The sequence below is a fragment of the Cydia amplana genome, chromosome 1, assembly GCF_948474715.1.
Source record: "Cydia amplana chromosome 1, ilCydAmpl1.1, whole genome shotgun sequence".
NCBI classification, from domain to species: domain Eukaryota; kingdom Metazoa; phylum Arthropoda; class Insecta; order Lepidoptera; family Tortricidae; genus Cydia; species Cydia amplana.
The window spans coordinates 28555042-28570004 of NC_086069.1; the positions used below are offsets into that span (position 1 = coordinate 28555042).

The 14963-nt window shown below is 39.4% G+C and overlaps 2 protein-coding genes across 2 annotated transcripts; both read right to left on the reverse strand.

Annotated features, from left to right (window-relative positions):
* Nucleotides 1-194: 194 nt before the first annotated feature.
* On the reverse strand, nucleotides 195-1557 carry LOC134654640 (facilitated trehalose transporter Tret1-like). The gene has a single exon (XM_063510111.1). The coding sequence runs from the start codon at nucleotides 1542-1544 to the stop codon at nucleotides 195-197; it is 1350 nt and encodes a 449-aa protein (XP_063366181.1). The 5' UTR covers nucleotides 1545-1557.
* A 2735-nt stretch (nucleotides 1558-4292) lies between these two features.
* Nucleotides 4293-9436, reverse strand: LOC134654649 (uncharacterized). The gene is made up of 4 exons (XM_063510121.1): nucleotides 9241-9436; nucleotides 8843-8958; nucleotides 4884-5358; nucleotides 4293-4423 (listed from the first exon to the last, which is right to left on the reverse strand). The coding sequence occupies exons 1-4, from the start codon at nucleotides 9434-9436 to the stop codon at nucleotides 4293-4295; spliced, it is 918 nt and encodes a 305-aa protein (XP_063366191.1).
* Between the last annotated feature and the right edge of the window lie 5527 nt (nucleotides 9437-14963).

The window sequence follows — 14963 nt, forward strand, 5'->3', positions numbered from 1 at the left end:
GTTACAAGAAACAATTCTGAGCTACTTACTTCTAACAAATTAGTATTTCTTACTAGAATAAATAATTAATCAAATAGGTACATGAAAAACAATATATTCAAATCAAAGCAGAAATTGAGATGTTTGGGGATTATTGAAAGAAATACCGACAAGAGAAATGATATAGGTATATGGGTTTGGATTAGTTATAAATATTAATTCCCCAATTCTTGTTGTATCTCCGCAAAACTCTTTCCTTTCGTCTCCGGTAATCTAAATGCCACAAACGTCGCCAGCACGGCGCTAGACACAGCAAACGCCCAGAAAACTGGCGCCGGCCCGAACATGTTTGTCAGAGGCGCGAAATATCTCATCATCAGGAAAGAGGGCATCGTCCCCAAAAGGAGGGTGGTCGCCATCCCGATACCACGGGAACGGTCATCGAAAAGTTCCGCTATAACAACCCAGATTAAGGATCCGAGACCACCACTGTAGCAAAACACCACTATAACCAGAGATATGAGCGGAAGATAGTTCAAAACTCCAGATACTTCAGCCCCCATTTCAGTCAGCTTAAAGAATACTCCTAGACCGACCATTCCCACAATCAGTCCAAGCAACGTACATATTAAAATAGGTTTTCTTCCAAACCTATCTGTAGTCATCAGAGTCGAAAGACTTGCTAAAAGGTTTATAGCACCGATGATGCCAGATGCCACTTCAGACCTTATATTTGTTTGCGTTGTGTCCAAAATCGTCTGAAGATTTAATATAACGCAGTTAAATCCAATCAAGAATAGGATGATAATCATGAATCCAGACTTTCCAAGACTTTTCTGAAACATTTTATCACGGAAAATTGCCAAGAGACCTGGTTTTTCGCTTCTATTTACGGTGTATTCCTTTATTTCTACATTAGCGTTGAGTTCAGACCCTCTTAAGAAGATTAGAACTTTTTTGGATTCTTCTTCTCTGCCTTTAGAATATAAGAAGTTCGGGCTGTCAGGTAAGAATATAGTAGGTATGCTTGTCGCGAGGGTCAACAGAGTGAACATGAAATTCAGACTGAAGTATGAGATGAAGGGTCCAACGCTGAGCATGATCATAGAGCCAATGGAGGTGAATATCTGCAGCATCACTCCGAGAGCTCCACGGATTTCTTTACTGGCTATTTCTGAGGCGTAAACCGGTATTGCACTCAATATGATGCCTTCTGAGAGCCCGATGAGCGCTCTGCCCATTATGAGCATCCACACATCCCTCGAGAACAGGAACAGGAGAGCTGCTGCCATCCTGACGACGCTCGACAGGATCACGCTTTGCTTTCGGCCTATAAAGTCCACCAAAGCAGATGACACCACGTACCCCAATGCTCCAGTAAGGAAAGAGACGGAAACAATCCAAGATCCTTCATCTTGCTCTAAAGGTTTATCAAGTACGGTTTCAGTCTCGTCAGTCAGCTTCACCAACCCTGGTGATGCCCAACTTGTGCCCATTCCGAAACTGATGCAGTTCAGGTTTATTGCAAATACCACCAGATATTGTCGAATGTACATATGTTTCATTTTGTATAAATAGCACTTATTCGCTTCACACAAAGAATACGACTGATTGAACAAAAAAATACCGACATCTATCTTTATAGATCTTAGATAAAGTGAAGCTAATAATAGCGAGGCTTTTCAGCCCGATCTGCAGCTATAAGTAAGGTCGTGTTATCTCGTTTACACCACTGCATGAAGGGTCATTGAACTCATATCCACTCACGTGATTCCGATTTTATTTAACGAAAAATTGCTCTGCCATTTCGCAGATACGACGGCACAGTGTCATGATGTTTTCAAAAATCGATAACTTTACTTCTGCTAAAGCATTTGCAACGATTCTTTCGGTTTTTTAATGTTAAAGAAACAAAGAATTTATTTTACTAATATAGCTTCGTACTGTTATACTAAAAATAATTATTAAAAATTCACAAAATTTACCCAATGAAATAATGTCCGCGTTATAGTAGAAAACTATTTTTAATTAAAAATCTAAATCGATAACGTATTTTTTTGTATTCAATTTAAAGAAGACTAATAAGTTTTAAGTTGGTACTAAACACCTTGATAGCTCACCTATGAAATTGCAGAGCAAAACTAATTCAAATTCCGATAAGAAACTTTCGAATTGCTCAATCTGCCGTGAAGCTATATATATACCTATATATTATGTTCATGAATTTTTTGTGGCTAATTTAGACACTGAAGTACTTACTAAAATATAGTAAAAACAGTTTAAGACACTAATAATCTTGAAATAATGAAATAAAATGCATAATTTATGCAATTATAACGATGATATTAGCTATAAGTATAACTTAAAATAACAAGAGTATCTACGTACCTACTAAACTTTGGTGTTTTTAATAATTGCCGATCACCAACAACCGAACTAACTTATAATTTGTATCTGGAGGAGCTCAAACTTGGTATGTTTTGAAAATGATTTTTATTATAATTAAAAAAAGAATTACTCAAATGTAATGATGTGATATATTTTTGGAATCGGCTCAGAAAGACCTTTCGTTTAATACCACACACGATAGGTTTCTAAACAATTTATTTTATTCCATACAAAAAAAAAAATGACATAACTCCTCTCGTTTTTTTTTAAATTTGTTGGTGCTTCGGGTCAAATTGTTTCAAATGTCATAAAGATCAATCGTACCGATTTTCATACCTTTAATACCATTTGCAGCGTTTTTGGCGAACGTTTTTTCAGCGTTTTTTAATTATTTATTTAACACTGATTTAAACTTTCGCGATTTTTACACATTATTAAATTGTACAACGGGACTTAATCGCGTATCTAAGTTTTAAGATTTACCTCCGATGTTCAAGATCTCATCCACGTGGAATCCGCAAATGTAAGCGTAAACGAATATCGACAGTCGATAAATCGAATATCGTTAGTGTTGTGTGTCGACAGAGTGACATCCCTAATGCGCTAAACGTTCAAGCGGATAAACAAGACCAAGTGCGGGTAGTTCGAAAAACTCGCGCGGTTAGAAGATGCTGATGTCAACTTAAGCCAGTCTTCTCCGAGACCACGGGGACAATGCCGTCCTCGAAACGTCGGAGGTAAAAAAACTTAGATACGCGATTAAGTCCCGTTGTACAATTTAATAATTATTTATTTAATCGTGTAATTATTTAGTTTATTCAATGTAAATAGCAAAGAAATATTAGTAAATACAAATTATAAGTAAGTATAAGTAGTAAAAAAAACCTAAAACGCGTATGCAACGCGTCTAGTACACCACATGCCTTACGATATACAGAAATGCTTTAAGCAACCACAGTTGCCGGGTTTGTACTTACAATTTACCGTCACATGTTTTGATCGCTAATCCTGTATAATACACAGTGATTTAATACATTGTATGGTTTATTAATGTAACTTAATAATCAAACTATTTAATGGCTATTGGTTGCTCAAGATATACATATTTAGTAATTAATCTTAGAAATGTAGGGCATTCAAATAAGAAACATGTCAAAAATCTATAGAGCTATTGTTTTGAAGTGATATTTTTTGGTCATCAAGATTAAGTAGGGCTAAAATATAGTTTTAAACTAATAGACCAATAAACGCGGAGTAGTTTAATATACAATACTAATAGAAATATGTAAATTTGAATACTTGAGGAATTTTAAAACACGCAGCAACTTTTTACACATCGCACTTCCTGAACAACTTGCAAAGTAAAATAGATAAAAAATACTGTGGTTATGTCTATAGTTGAAACATTTTTTAAGTATTGTCACGCATTTGTCACGTTGGTAGTCTGTGTTTTAAAAATTGTTTAGAGTCGGACTAAGAAAAGTCTGCAGCGGATTTGATAGCCTACGCAGTGCAAGTGTCATTTATGCGTCATAATTTCATTAAAGTTTGACGTTTAAAATAACACGTGCACTGCGTGGGCTATCAAATCCGCTGCAGACTTTTCATGGACTGACTCTATATACTGGATCAACCAAATCTTGTCAGTAGTAAAAGGCGGTAAATTTGAAAAATCGCGGGTTAGCAACACTGTGTTCGAATAATTCCAAAATCGCGTGTCGTCTGTATGTTATCTGTGGAATGTGGATCGTGAATGACAGCCATCATCTTATTGTTTACATTCTGAATCGTTTCTATTTCAAGAGAAATTTCTGCTGTCACCATTAAATACCGAGATTATGCATGACCTCAAGCAAAGCTAAGGTGCCTACAATGTACAATCATACTCGTTGACGGTAAACATTACTAAAATTTGAGGTTATCAATCAATTTTTGTGTATTATGGCTCCATCAGGGCTTGATGATTCCGCCAGTGTCGAGGTTGGATAACACACGGCCAGTATGATAAAGATCGTCGGTGATGTATAGACGGTGTTCGGTAGAGTATCCATCCACCCTACAAACAAACACAAGCAATTCAACCTACGGACAACACAACTAAAGTGTCATTCAATAGAACTTGCGAACTATGTTAACAAAAGTTACTAGTCATTTGACATTTAGTGTCAATTTTAGTATGGCGGTTTGTTTACATAGTTAGCAAGTTCTATTGAATGACACTTTACTTCCAATTGTTAAAGACGTCACAAACCAGACAACGTTTATTGTATATATATATATATATATATTATTAAGGTTATTATAACGTTTACTAGACCCATCACCTGTCAGAATGTTCATAATTCACAGTTTGAACTCATTCTTAGTTAGGAATTTATTTAAAATACCACCAAATGTGGTATAAACTAGGGTTAGCAGGAAGTTAATATTTATAGGACGGCTTATCTCACGTGGGAGAAAATCATATATTGGATAACGTATTAAGGGGCATTCCAGAAGTATATGGTTAGTGGTACCTTCGTCCAGTCCACACTCACAGATAGAGCTATCCCTTATTCGGCTCTTGGCCAGGCGCACTGGCGAACAAATATGTCCAAGTCGTAATCTGATAATATTCGAGGTAACAACCTTAGAATAGCCTTTGTGCTTGAAGAACCAGGGTTTAGGAGGGATATTTGGCTGTATGTTACCGTAATGTTGACCCTTGGCTCTACGTGAGAGCTGCCATAATTTATTCCATTTTTCAAATAGAAGACATCTTATCGAAGATCTTATGTCGCGAGTAAAGCATTTTTGGTCAGAAGCGAAGCTCTGGTGTATGGCAGCTTTAGCACATTGGTCCACGACCTCGTTGCCCGTTATGCCTGAATGGCTAGGGATCCATGCCAACACTACTTGCAAATTGGCATCATGGCATTCTCTAAGTTTATCTTTTATTTTTAAGGTTAGGTAGAAGTTATCCTTGGAGTGAAATGGTAGTCTCTTCAAATCCTGTAGGCAGCTCAGAGAATCAGTCAAGATTATACTTTTGTCTTGATTGTGCGATTTAATGTAGGTGATAGCTTCATATAGAGCGACTGCTTCGCCAGTAAATATTGAGGCTTGTGGAGGGCTTTTATTATTGAGTACTATTTTATATTTTGGGATCCATACCGCTGATCCTACGGATTCTCTTGGGTTTATTTTAGAGGCATCTGTGTAGACCTGTAGCCATCCCTTAAATTGACTGTCCATAATTTGGTTAAATACAGTGTTTGCATTGGGTGTTTTTTTAGAAATTCCCAAGTCTAGGACGACTGTGGGTTGAAAAACTAAAGTGTCGTAATTAAAGCAGAATATTTGATTCTTGTCAAATTGGTAATAATTTATATTGCAATACTTTTTGTAAGCTTTAATTAATGGGGGGAGTTCTTTATTTTTCCAGTACTTAGAGACAGGAGATATATCCAGTAGGGCTTTACATTTTGCTAACAGTGGATGATTCTCATATTGTGTTATATTTATGAAAAATCTGTCGGCCAAATACTGTCTGCGCAATATAAGAGGGGGATCTAGACATTCCACTTGCAGAGCATTTGTTGGAGATGACCTCATTGCACCAGTCACAATTCTCAGGCACTTAGCCTGGATTCTATCCAGTTTGCCCAGTGCTTTCATATTACAGGGTTCCAAAATGAAACTAGCATAGTCAAAGTGGCTTCGAACTATAGCATTATATAGAATTTTCTGGGTGTACGGATGAGCCCCCCAGCGTACGCCAGACAGTGAGCGCATAGCATTAACACTTATTTCGCATTTTTTTGCAATATAGTCCAGATGGGGTTTACCAGTCATTTTAGAATCGAGCAGAACTCCCAGAAATTTAACCGAGTTAACAATTTCAATTTCTTGCCCCTCCAAGGAGAGTTCTATAGGTGGAATGTTTTTTTTGCGAGTGAATACTACAGCTTTACATTTGGGGACGGATAGGGTAAGTCCATGAGCTTCAAGGTAATCTCTTAGGTAGAACAGGGCCGAGGCCAGTCGGGACGAGCAGTCTGCAAAAGATGAGGAGTTCTTGTATAGGACTATATCGTCCGCATATTGCAAAATATTGCAGAAGGAGTCTACCGTGGGTTCTAGATCATAAGTATAGAGACTATATAAGATGGGGCTGAGGACAGACCCTTGGGGGAGGCCCTGCCATACTGGCCTGGGAGGAAGTACATTGCCATTTGATCGGACACATATGTATCTGGCCATAAACAAATTGCTAATTACATTTGTCAGTCTTGGAGGGATATTTAACCGTTCCATTTTTTGTTTAAGTAGTGAGAGGTTGACGTTATCATATGCAGCTGCAATGTCCAGGAAGACCGCTATAGTTTGCTCATTATTGCTGAAGGCCAGCCGAATATCTGTGGTTAGAATGCTGAGACTGTCAACAGTGCCCCTGCCCCTGCGAAATCCGAATTGCGAGTTAGCTAGTAAATTGCGATTTTCAAGAATCCATTCTAGACGGTTTTTGATTGCATGTTCCATTATTTTAACCACAACTGAGGAAAGTGCTATTGGGCGATATGATGAGGCTTCTTTTGGGTCTTTGCCGGGTTTTAGTATAGGGATGACAATTTGGGTTTTCCAGGGTTCGGGAACAGTTCCGGTGATGAACACATGGTTTATTATTTTCAGTAAGTACTCTTTAGTGGTTTTAGAGGATTGGGTTATAAATGAGAACGGTATCCCATCGATGCCAGGAGAGGAGTCCTTTAGGTGGTCCATAGCACATAATAATTCTGGGTAGGAAAAAGGGTCGTTCATTTTATCCGTGCTTTGGTCCGCTGGTATGGATTGCGGGAAGAAGTCTTCATTTGGAACAAAGGGAGGAGATAATTTATCTATAAATTCTGGAAGCCAAGTATTAGTATCATTGCATAAGGGGTCATTACCAGTTTGGCTCCTCCGGAATGCCTTTATTTTTTTCCATACTAATGTAGATGGCGACCTTGGAGATAGGGACTTACAGAAACTGGACCAACCTTCAGCCTTTTTTTTTGCAAGTAGCCTCTTGGATCTAGCGTTCGTTTTTTGTAGGTTTAAGAAGTTTTCCATAGTGAAATTTTCAGAGTAGATTTTCTCTGCTTTTTTACGGTCTTTTATTATATTTGTACACTCCAGGTCCCACCAGGGGGGAGAAGGAATCTTGCGGGCTTTTGTGTTTTTAATAGGAATAGATTCATCCGCAGACTGGCAGATGTGCTCTATAAAATTAGTGTACAATTCTGCAAAATTATTGTGATTAATTTCAGGCATTGCCTTTATTCTATTTTCTAAGTTAGAGGAGTATTTACTCCAGTCAGCCTGTGCTGTTTTGTATTTTAGGAGTGGATGAGGTACATGAGCCGGGGGACAGGGTCTAAGGATGGTGGATAATATGGGGAAGTGATCACTACCATATGTATTGTTTAACACTTTCCAAGAGGTTGAGGAGGCCAAGCTTGCGGAAGCTAGAGTGAGATCCAAAGCACTGGGGTTTTGCAGCGGAGATGCCCTCCTAGTATTCGATCCGTCATTCAGTACACATAAATTTAATTCATCAACCATGTTTAATAGGAAATAAGAGTTAGGATCGCATATAGGGGAGCCCCACAGCGTGTTTTTACAGTTAAAATCTCCTAGTATTATATATGGCCCAGGAACACTGGATATTAATGTTTGAAGTTCTTCTATTACGTTTCTATTTGCTTTAGGAATGTAAACTGATATAAATGTAATGTTGAGTACTTTAGCAGCAGTAATAAAGAGTTCTGAGCTGTGGTTTACAAGGGGGAAGGCTGTATATGTGTAATTTCTGTTGATAAGCAGGGCGCACCCTGCACCTTTTCTTCCACCCTTTCTGTCATCTCTGAAACAGGCATACCCTGGGACCCTGAAGCGAGAACCAGGTTTGAGCCATGTTTCAGATATGGCAAAAAGGACAGGTTTGTATTTGTTAATTAGGTGAATTATTTCGGTTTTTTTGTTATTAGCACTCTGTGAATTCCATTGAAGGACTTTGGGGTCCATATTTTGTGATAAGGGGGAGTATAGGCTGTAGTTGATGTATAACATTGTTCGGTAGTGTGGACCCACTTTGCAGTATTAAATTAACTAAATTGACTAAGGCTGTTGTAAGGGTCTCCAGAAGGTATCCATTTTGGGAGGGATCTCTATTGTGATCGTTATTATTGAGGGCACACCCATTAGGCATAGCCGTCTGAGGGTCTCTGACAATGTCCCTATGTGCTCGCATGTTGTAAGATGGGGCAAGAGGTTGGCGAGGTTTTGGGGCTTTATATATTGTTTTGGTGTATGACCTATGAAGTTTTTGAGAAGGACCTGCCGGTTCTTCTATGTAGTTAGGTATTGGAGCATATTGTATCGGAGGTGCCATTCCAGTGAATGCCGGTGGGGGTTCAAACATCTTCTGGGACATTTCTGCATAGCTTATACGTACTGGGGGGAAGCGTTTGGAGGCCTCCAGGTAACCTAGATTTTCTTCAGCCATTAGCATTTTGATGGATTTCTGTCTTTTATGCTCTGGGCAGATTGGGTCAGTCGCCTTGTGTCGACCTGAACAGTTAATGCAGGTGATCTTATCACCGGTAACATTGCATGACTCACCCGTGTGATTTTGAGCACAACAGTAACATGCGGGTTTTGATCTGCATTTAGCAGCAATGTGACCAAATTTACTACATGCCCTGCATTGGATTATGGGAAGGTCGTATAGTTTTACTGGCATGGCCATGTCGAAGAGATATATTTTTTCCGGAAGGTCCTGAGAGTGAAAGGTTATAACAATTGTCTTGGAGGGGACCCACTCTGGTGGCTGGCCCTCTCTGTGCACCTTACGGGACAGTCTTCTAGCTTTCATAATGATGCGGAAACCGAAACTTGAGGGGAACTTGATAGCGTCAACAATTTCATCAAGAGTCCAGTCTGTGGGGATATCCTGGATAACCCCCATTCGAGTTACAAGAAACCTTGGTATGGAAGCAGCTAGTTTGTTTTGAGACAGCGTGTCTGATTTGGTGAAATTATTAGCCATCTCGGCCGTTTTGAAAGACACAGATACTTTATTACGTCCAAGGGATTTAATTGATCCTTCGATAATGCCACCGACTCTGTTTTTGTGTAATAATTGGGCTACTCTAAGTGCTTGTAAGGTTAATCCCGCGGAAGGGTCTGGCTCAGCTCTGTTAATGTGAACTACGAACGGTCCATTGTCTGCCTCTGAGTATTTTAGTGGGGGATCGGAATCGTTATAGCCAGGGGCTACATATGTTGTTTGATTAGAATCACCCGGGGAGTGTGTTTTTTTGGACTTTGAAACGGTATCGTTTTCCGATCCCCTTTTGTTCGAGGTAATTTGGGAGTCCATGGGCGTATGCTCGGAATGGGAGAAATTTACATTCTTACCCTCAATTGTCTTTTGTGAATCCAGATTACCTTGAGAAATGGCGCCGGTGACCCCCCTATCAGGGGGGTCGGTTTTACCCATAATTACGCTAGTTACTTACCCTATTTCCGTGTGTGTTAGTACCTTATCCACCAAACTATCACTACGGGTATATATTATATTAACACGTCCACCGAAAACGCTTTTCTCTGACTAAGGAGCCCGAGCACGTGTGTACACCAACGCAGTGACGAGCAGAATCATTTAAGGTTATGATAATTCACTCGAACTGACGTATGAAGGGCGGAAGAATAAACACGTTTTGGTTCGATGTACATTGCTGCTTTTCCTAGCGCTATTCTGCTCTTTGAGTGTTACATGGTGTTACCCTACTTTAATTTGCAGTACATTGCTACTGACAAGATTTACTTGACGCACTATACTAGGGTTTGCTCCCGGTACTGAGTTTGTATGGCGAGAACCGGGAATTCCCGTTTATACCGTATCTGTGCAGCCCTTCACAGATAATACCTAAATAAAAAAACGCATTTATACTTGGTCAACCAGATCTTGACAGAAAAAGGCGGCAAATTTGAAAAATGTAGGCGCGAATGGATATCGTCCTATAGAAAATTTGAATTTCGCGCCTTTTTTTACTGACAAGATTTGGTTGACCAGCATAATTAAAACTTTCGACTGTACCTACATAAGTAGGTACATACTTAACAGGACAAATAAAATAATAGCTTGTAAAAAGTAGGGTCAATAAAGCTCGTGATTCTAAAATTTCTCGGAACCCTACAACTATTTGTGAAAACGCCTGAAGTTTAGTTGTGACCCTTTGGGAAGTTTAGGACGACGGTTTCTGAACTCCAACTTGATTAATCCGAAGGTCAAACTGCCAACTTTCCGGGACCTTAACAAGTTTCGATTAAAATCTTAATTATAACGTGACAAAGTACAAGGATTGAGTAAGTTAATAATAATAAAAACATCCGAACCTCCGGCTGTTTTAAAGTAAAGTTTATTTTACCTGAGTCAGTGACCGACCCGGCTGGGATGCCCCCTGGCCTGTTATTATCATTGCTAGCCTAGAATTTAGCCTCTGACGAACGAAAGTAGGAATCTAAAACCCCTGGAGCGCCCCAGAATTACCGTAGTATGGAACTCCTATACTAGTTACTAGCACACGTGTCTTGTTAGGGCGCTCCACGGGTTAAGACGAAAGTGGAGGACCCGCGCGCCGTGCGAAATCTCCTTTTCATACAAATGTCAAAAATCGTTAACCTTTTCGACGCCGTGTCAAACACGAAAGCTGTCACGCTGACGCCGCGTCACCGAAAAGTCAAAACTGAAATTGAACTTTATGTATATGCACGTAGGTCTATGTTGCTCTGTGGTCTGTGACCGATTAATCGGTCTTTGGCGTTGAACCTACGGTGCGGATATATCGGTCATTAGCGTCCAAAAGGTAAAAATCAAACGCAGGGGCACAGCTATGATTAACATACATCAACTCATGCAAAAATATTTTCCGTTAAGTATGTCAATATCCAGAGAGGAAAATGAGGACTACGTTTGTATGGAGAAGCGGCCGTCCCTTCCTCTTAAGTAACAGCTATCTACAGATGTATTATATATGCAAGTTGCGAAAAGTTTGGGAAATTTAAACTGTCGAGAGTCATATTAGACCTAGGCCTAGGCTCTCCGAAACATGGGAGCAGCACTATCCTCCTAAGGCCCAAGGTCCTACCTATAGTACCTCTTCAGTTTGAATTTCGATTGCTCGGTTTCGTCACTCGAAAATCGGTGGAAAACGACGAAATGCTAATTTTTGAAATACGAGCGATAGAAATTTGGAATCGAGTGGTATTGACCACTCGTTTTCAATTCTATTAGTAGAATTTATATGCCTAGTAGTGGAGATATTACTGAACGAAATACACGAAATTGACCGGTTGAATTTCAAAAATCGGCCCTCAGTTCGATGAAATTTAAATCATATTCAATTGGAACAGAGTCGATTGGCTTTGTTTCGTTCAATTTTCAAACAAAGCGAAATCAACACTATAGGTTCAAATTTCAGTGGCCAAGGCCAGGTTTTCTTTCAAATTGAGTTAGGTTTCACTGTATTCACGAAGTCTATCGAGAGGAATACAGTAAAAATATTATTTCCTTCGTATTTGGGTACCTACCGTTCCTCATTCACTGTAAATACCCGGAACACACACAAAAACTGTAACTACAGCGGATGAAATAGATTTTTATCTAAACACAAGAGGTAAGTGCGTGCGTGCGGGAATACGCTCTTTTCTTGAAGGTTTGTAGGTCTTATCGGTCCGGAAATACCGCAGGCGACAGATCTTTATAAATTTTACTGGTCTATCGAGCCCGCTCGAAGCGTCAAGATTATTACCTGGCTAAGTAATTAAATTTCCGTCGAAATATAATAGGTAGGTACCTGAAAGCTTTCCAAGGGTGATCGTTATGTTTCGAGCCCGCTTAACGCCAGGCCGCCAGATGCCGCCATTAAATTTTAGAGTTAATTTACTATTGTTATATTTTTGCTCGATTTCCGTCGTAATTTTTATACAATAACAGCATATATGAAAACAAGATTTTAACACATGAGGATTATACCTATATTTTACTTTTTGACATTTGCGATGCTGTTTCGGCTGAATGCTGTGACTATGTTTGTACTATGTAACATGTACCCAGAATTACCCAGAATTTGTTAAGGGGTGGGGCAGAAGTAAATAAACTTATAAATCTTGGTCCAATTTTTAAAAATTCTTAACTTTGGGTCAGACAGCACGGTTGGGGCAACTGCCCCACCTTGCCCCACCGTGCGTACGCCCACGCTATGTAACACTAACATCTACCCAGAATAGGTATGTAACATATTTTTTTGCAAATAAAAGTTTCTACTCTATTCTATTCGAATAGTTTGAAAATGGTCTAACAAAAAAAAATACCGTTTTGTTACAGCAACATTCATAATTGAACTTCATTGTACAACCCCGTGGAATTTAAAAACGTACATTTTCCTGTACAAATATCTAGGTAAGTACTGGTACAAATGGAAAAGGCCAGATGCTGCGCATTTATAAGGTTTATTATTGGTATAATAACGGTGAAAGTAGAGACGAGGGAATTATAAAGACTACCGAAAAAAAATTACGAAAAATTGCATGTCTTCCATCATGGAATTAAAAAAGTAACCATTTTCGAATCTCCACCAATCTGGTATCCAGTTTCTCCACCGATGTAAATAAACAGAAATCTTTTCTGCTGCTGCGCAAAGTCGTGGCCGGGCCGCTACGCGGAACGCACCTAGGATGACTCACGATTACGTAAAGGCCCCAGTACACAATGGGCCATCGCCGGCCACTCCAAGGAACGAAGCCATGCGGTAAAATGAGATAGCAATATCACTTGCTCCCTCTAACTAACGCATAAATGCGTCCCTTGGAGTGGCCGGCGATGGCCCATTGTGTACTGGGGCCTTAAGACCGGGCCGACCAGGCCGTGTCCGGGCCGGAGCATCCGCCGCTTACTTTTCTATGACAGATGACAGGTGATCACGTGATGCTTTCCATAGAAAACGAAGCTCCGGTCCGGACACGGCCCGTTCTAACGTGAGTCATCCTTTTAAGGACTAAGTACCAGTCTCATCATTCTCTCGTCTCTGCCCTTATCATAACAATCATGGTGAAACCCTTCCAAGTCACAGAACAAAGTAAAATGGTTTGAAATAACTGCGCCGTCGAGCGAAGCTCGTAATGAGTGGTCTACCGCTGGGACACATGTCTCGTAATTAAAATTTATTGCGTACAGTTATGTTTGTTATTTACAAAGCCTACTTATTAGATATATTTATCGGGTCTCTATTGTTTAAAGTTTTACGTCATAATGTATTGTTTGCCAGCATTTTCGTTAGTCATAATTAATTTGGTTCAGAAACGCGTCACTTTTCAGGATTGCCATAAAACAAACCTAACCTAGCCTATCTAAAGGATATCCTTAAGAAAATCCTGAAAAGTTAACGGTTTCAGTTTTATGACAATTATGACTAATGATAATAACAAACAATACATTTTGACTTAAAACTTTATGGGAAACAAAGGTACCCCATATTTATCATTATCAATATACTTATATACTGTAGCATACGTACTTATTTTACGTATGTCTTAATTTTGTGAAAGAAACAATTGTTTGGTGGCATTGAACTATTATTACAACGTATGTCACAGTATGTCACACTTGTCAAATCTTTACTCAATGCACCTTTGAACCCCAAAAAATCATGTAAGGCGTTGAGTTGTCATACCCATTACATACCTTACCATAAATAATTAACTAATACAATAGACGGTAGATTCTTCAACGAGAGCTTGTAAACTAAAGACCAAACTAAAATACCTATAAAGGATTGCATCGGAGTCACTTCGTTTTAAAACCTCGCATCGTTCTTTTGCGTTAAGTGTAATTTTGTATGGAATTCTGAGTTTCCTAACAATCCCGCGGCGCGCTGTTAAAAATCCCATACAACAGGTAGAATTAACGCAAACGCGAACGCTCGTCACGCTACCTATTGAATGAAATAATTACACTAGATAAGAGTTAGACCAAGATAAGTCTACAGCGATTTTGATACCACACGCAGTGCAGGTGTTAGGATTTTGAACGTCAAACGTCTATGAATTTATAACACTTGCACTGCGTATATGCTATCAAAATCGTTGCTGACTTTTCTTGGTCTAACTCTAGGGGTTTTGTACAGTCACCATCAGATATATCGGAGCGGCCAAGGTGCTCACAAATATCTGAACACGCCTCTATTTTGTCAAGGTGTTAGAGTGCGTGTTCAGATATTTTTGAGCACCTCGGCCGCTCCGATATATCTGATGGCGACTGTACAATCTCCGAGGATTATCCGCACAAATTTATTTTTATTTCCCGCAACCGCCGATAAAGTTATATCGCGGAAGTTATATTCTAACATTTGTACTTCGTTACGCTGTATTTTACACGAATGGCGTTTCCGAAGCCGTAAAGAAGAAAAATCACGCGCGAACATCCAATAAAGAAGGAGAAATACGGGGAATAATAAATTCAAGTGTTTTCGCGGGTACAAATACGATAGATATTGTTTAATACCCCCGGGCGC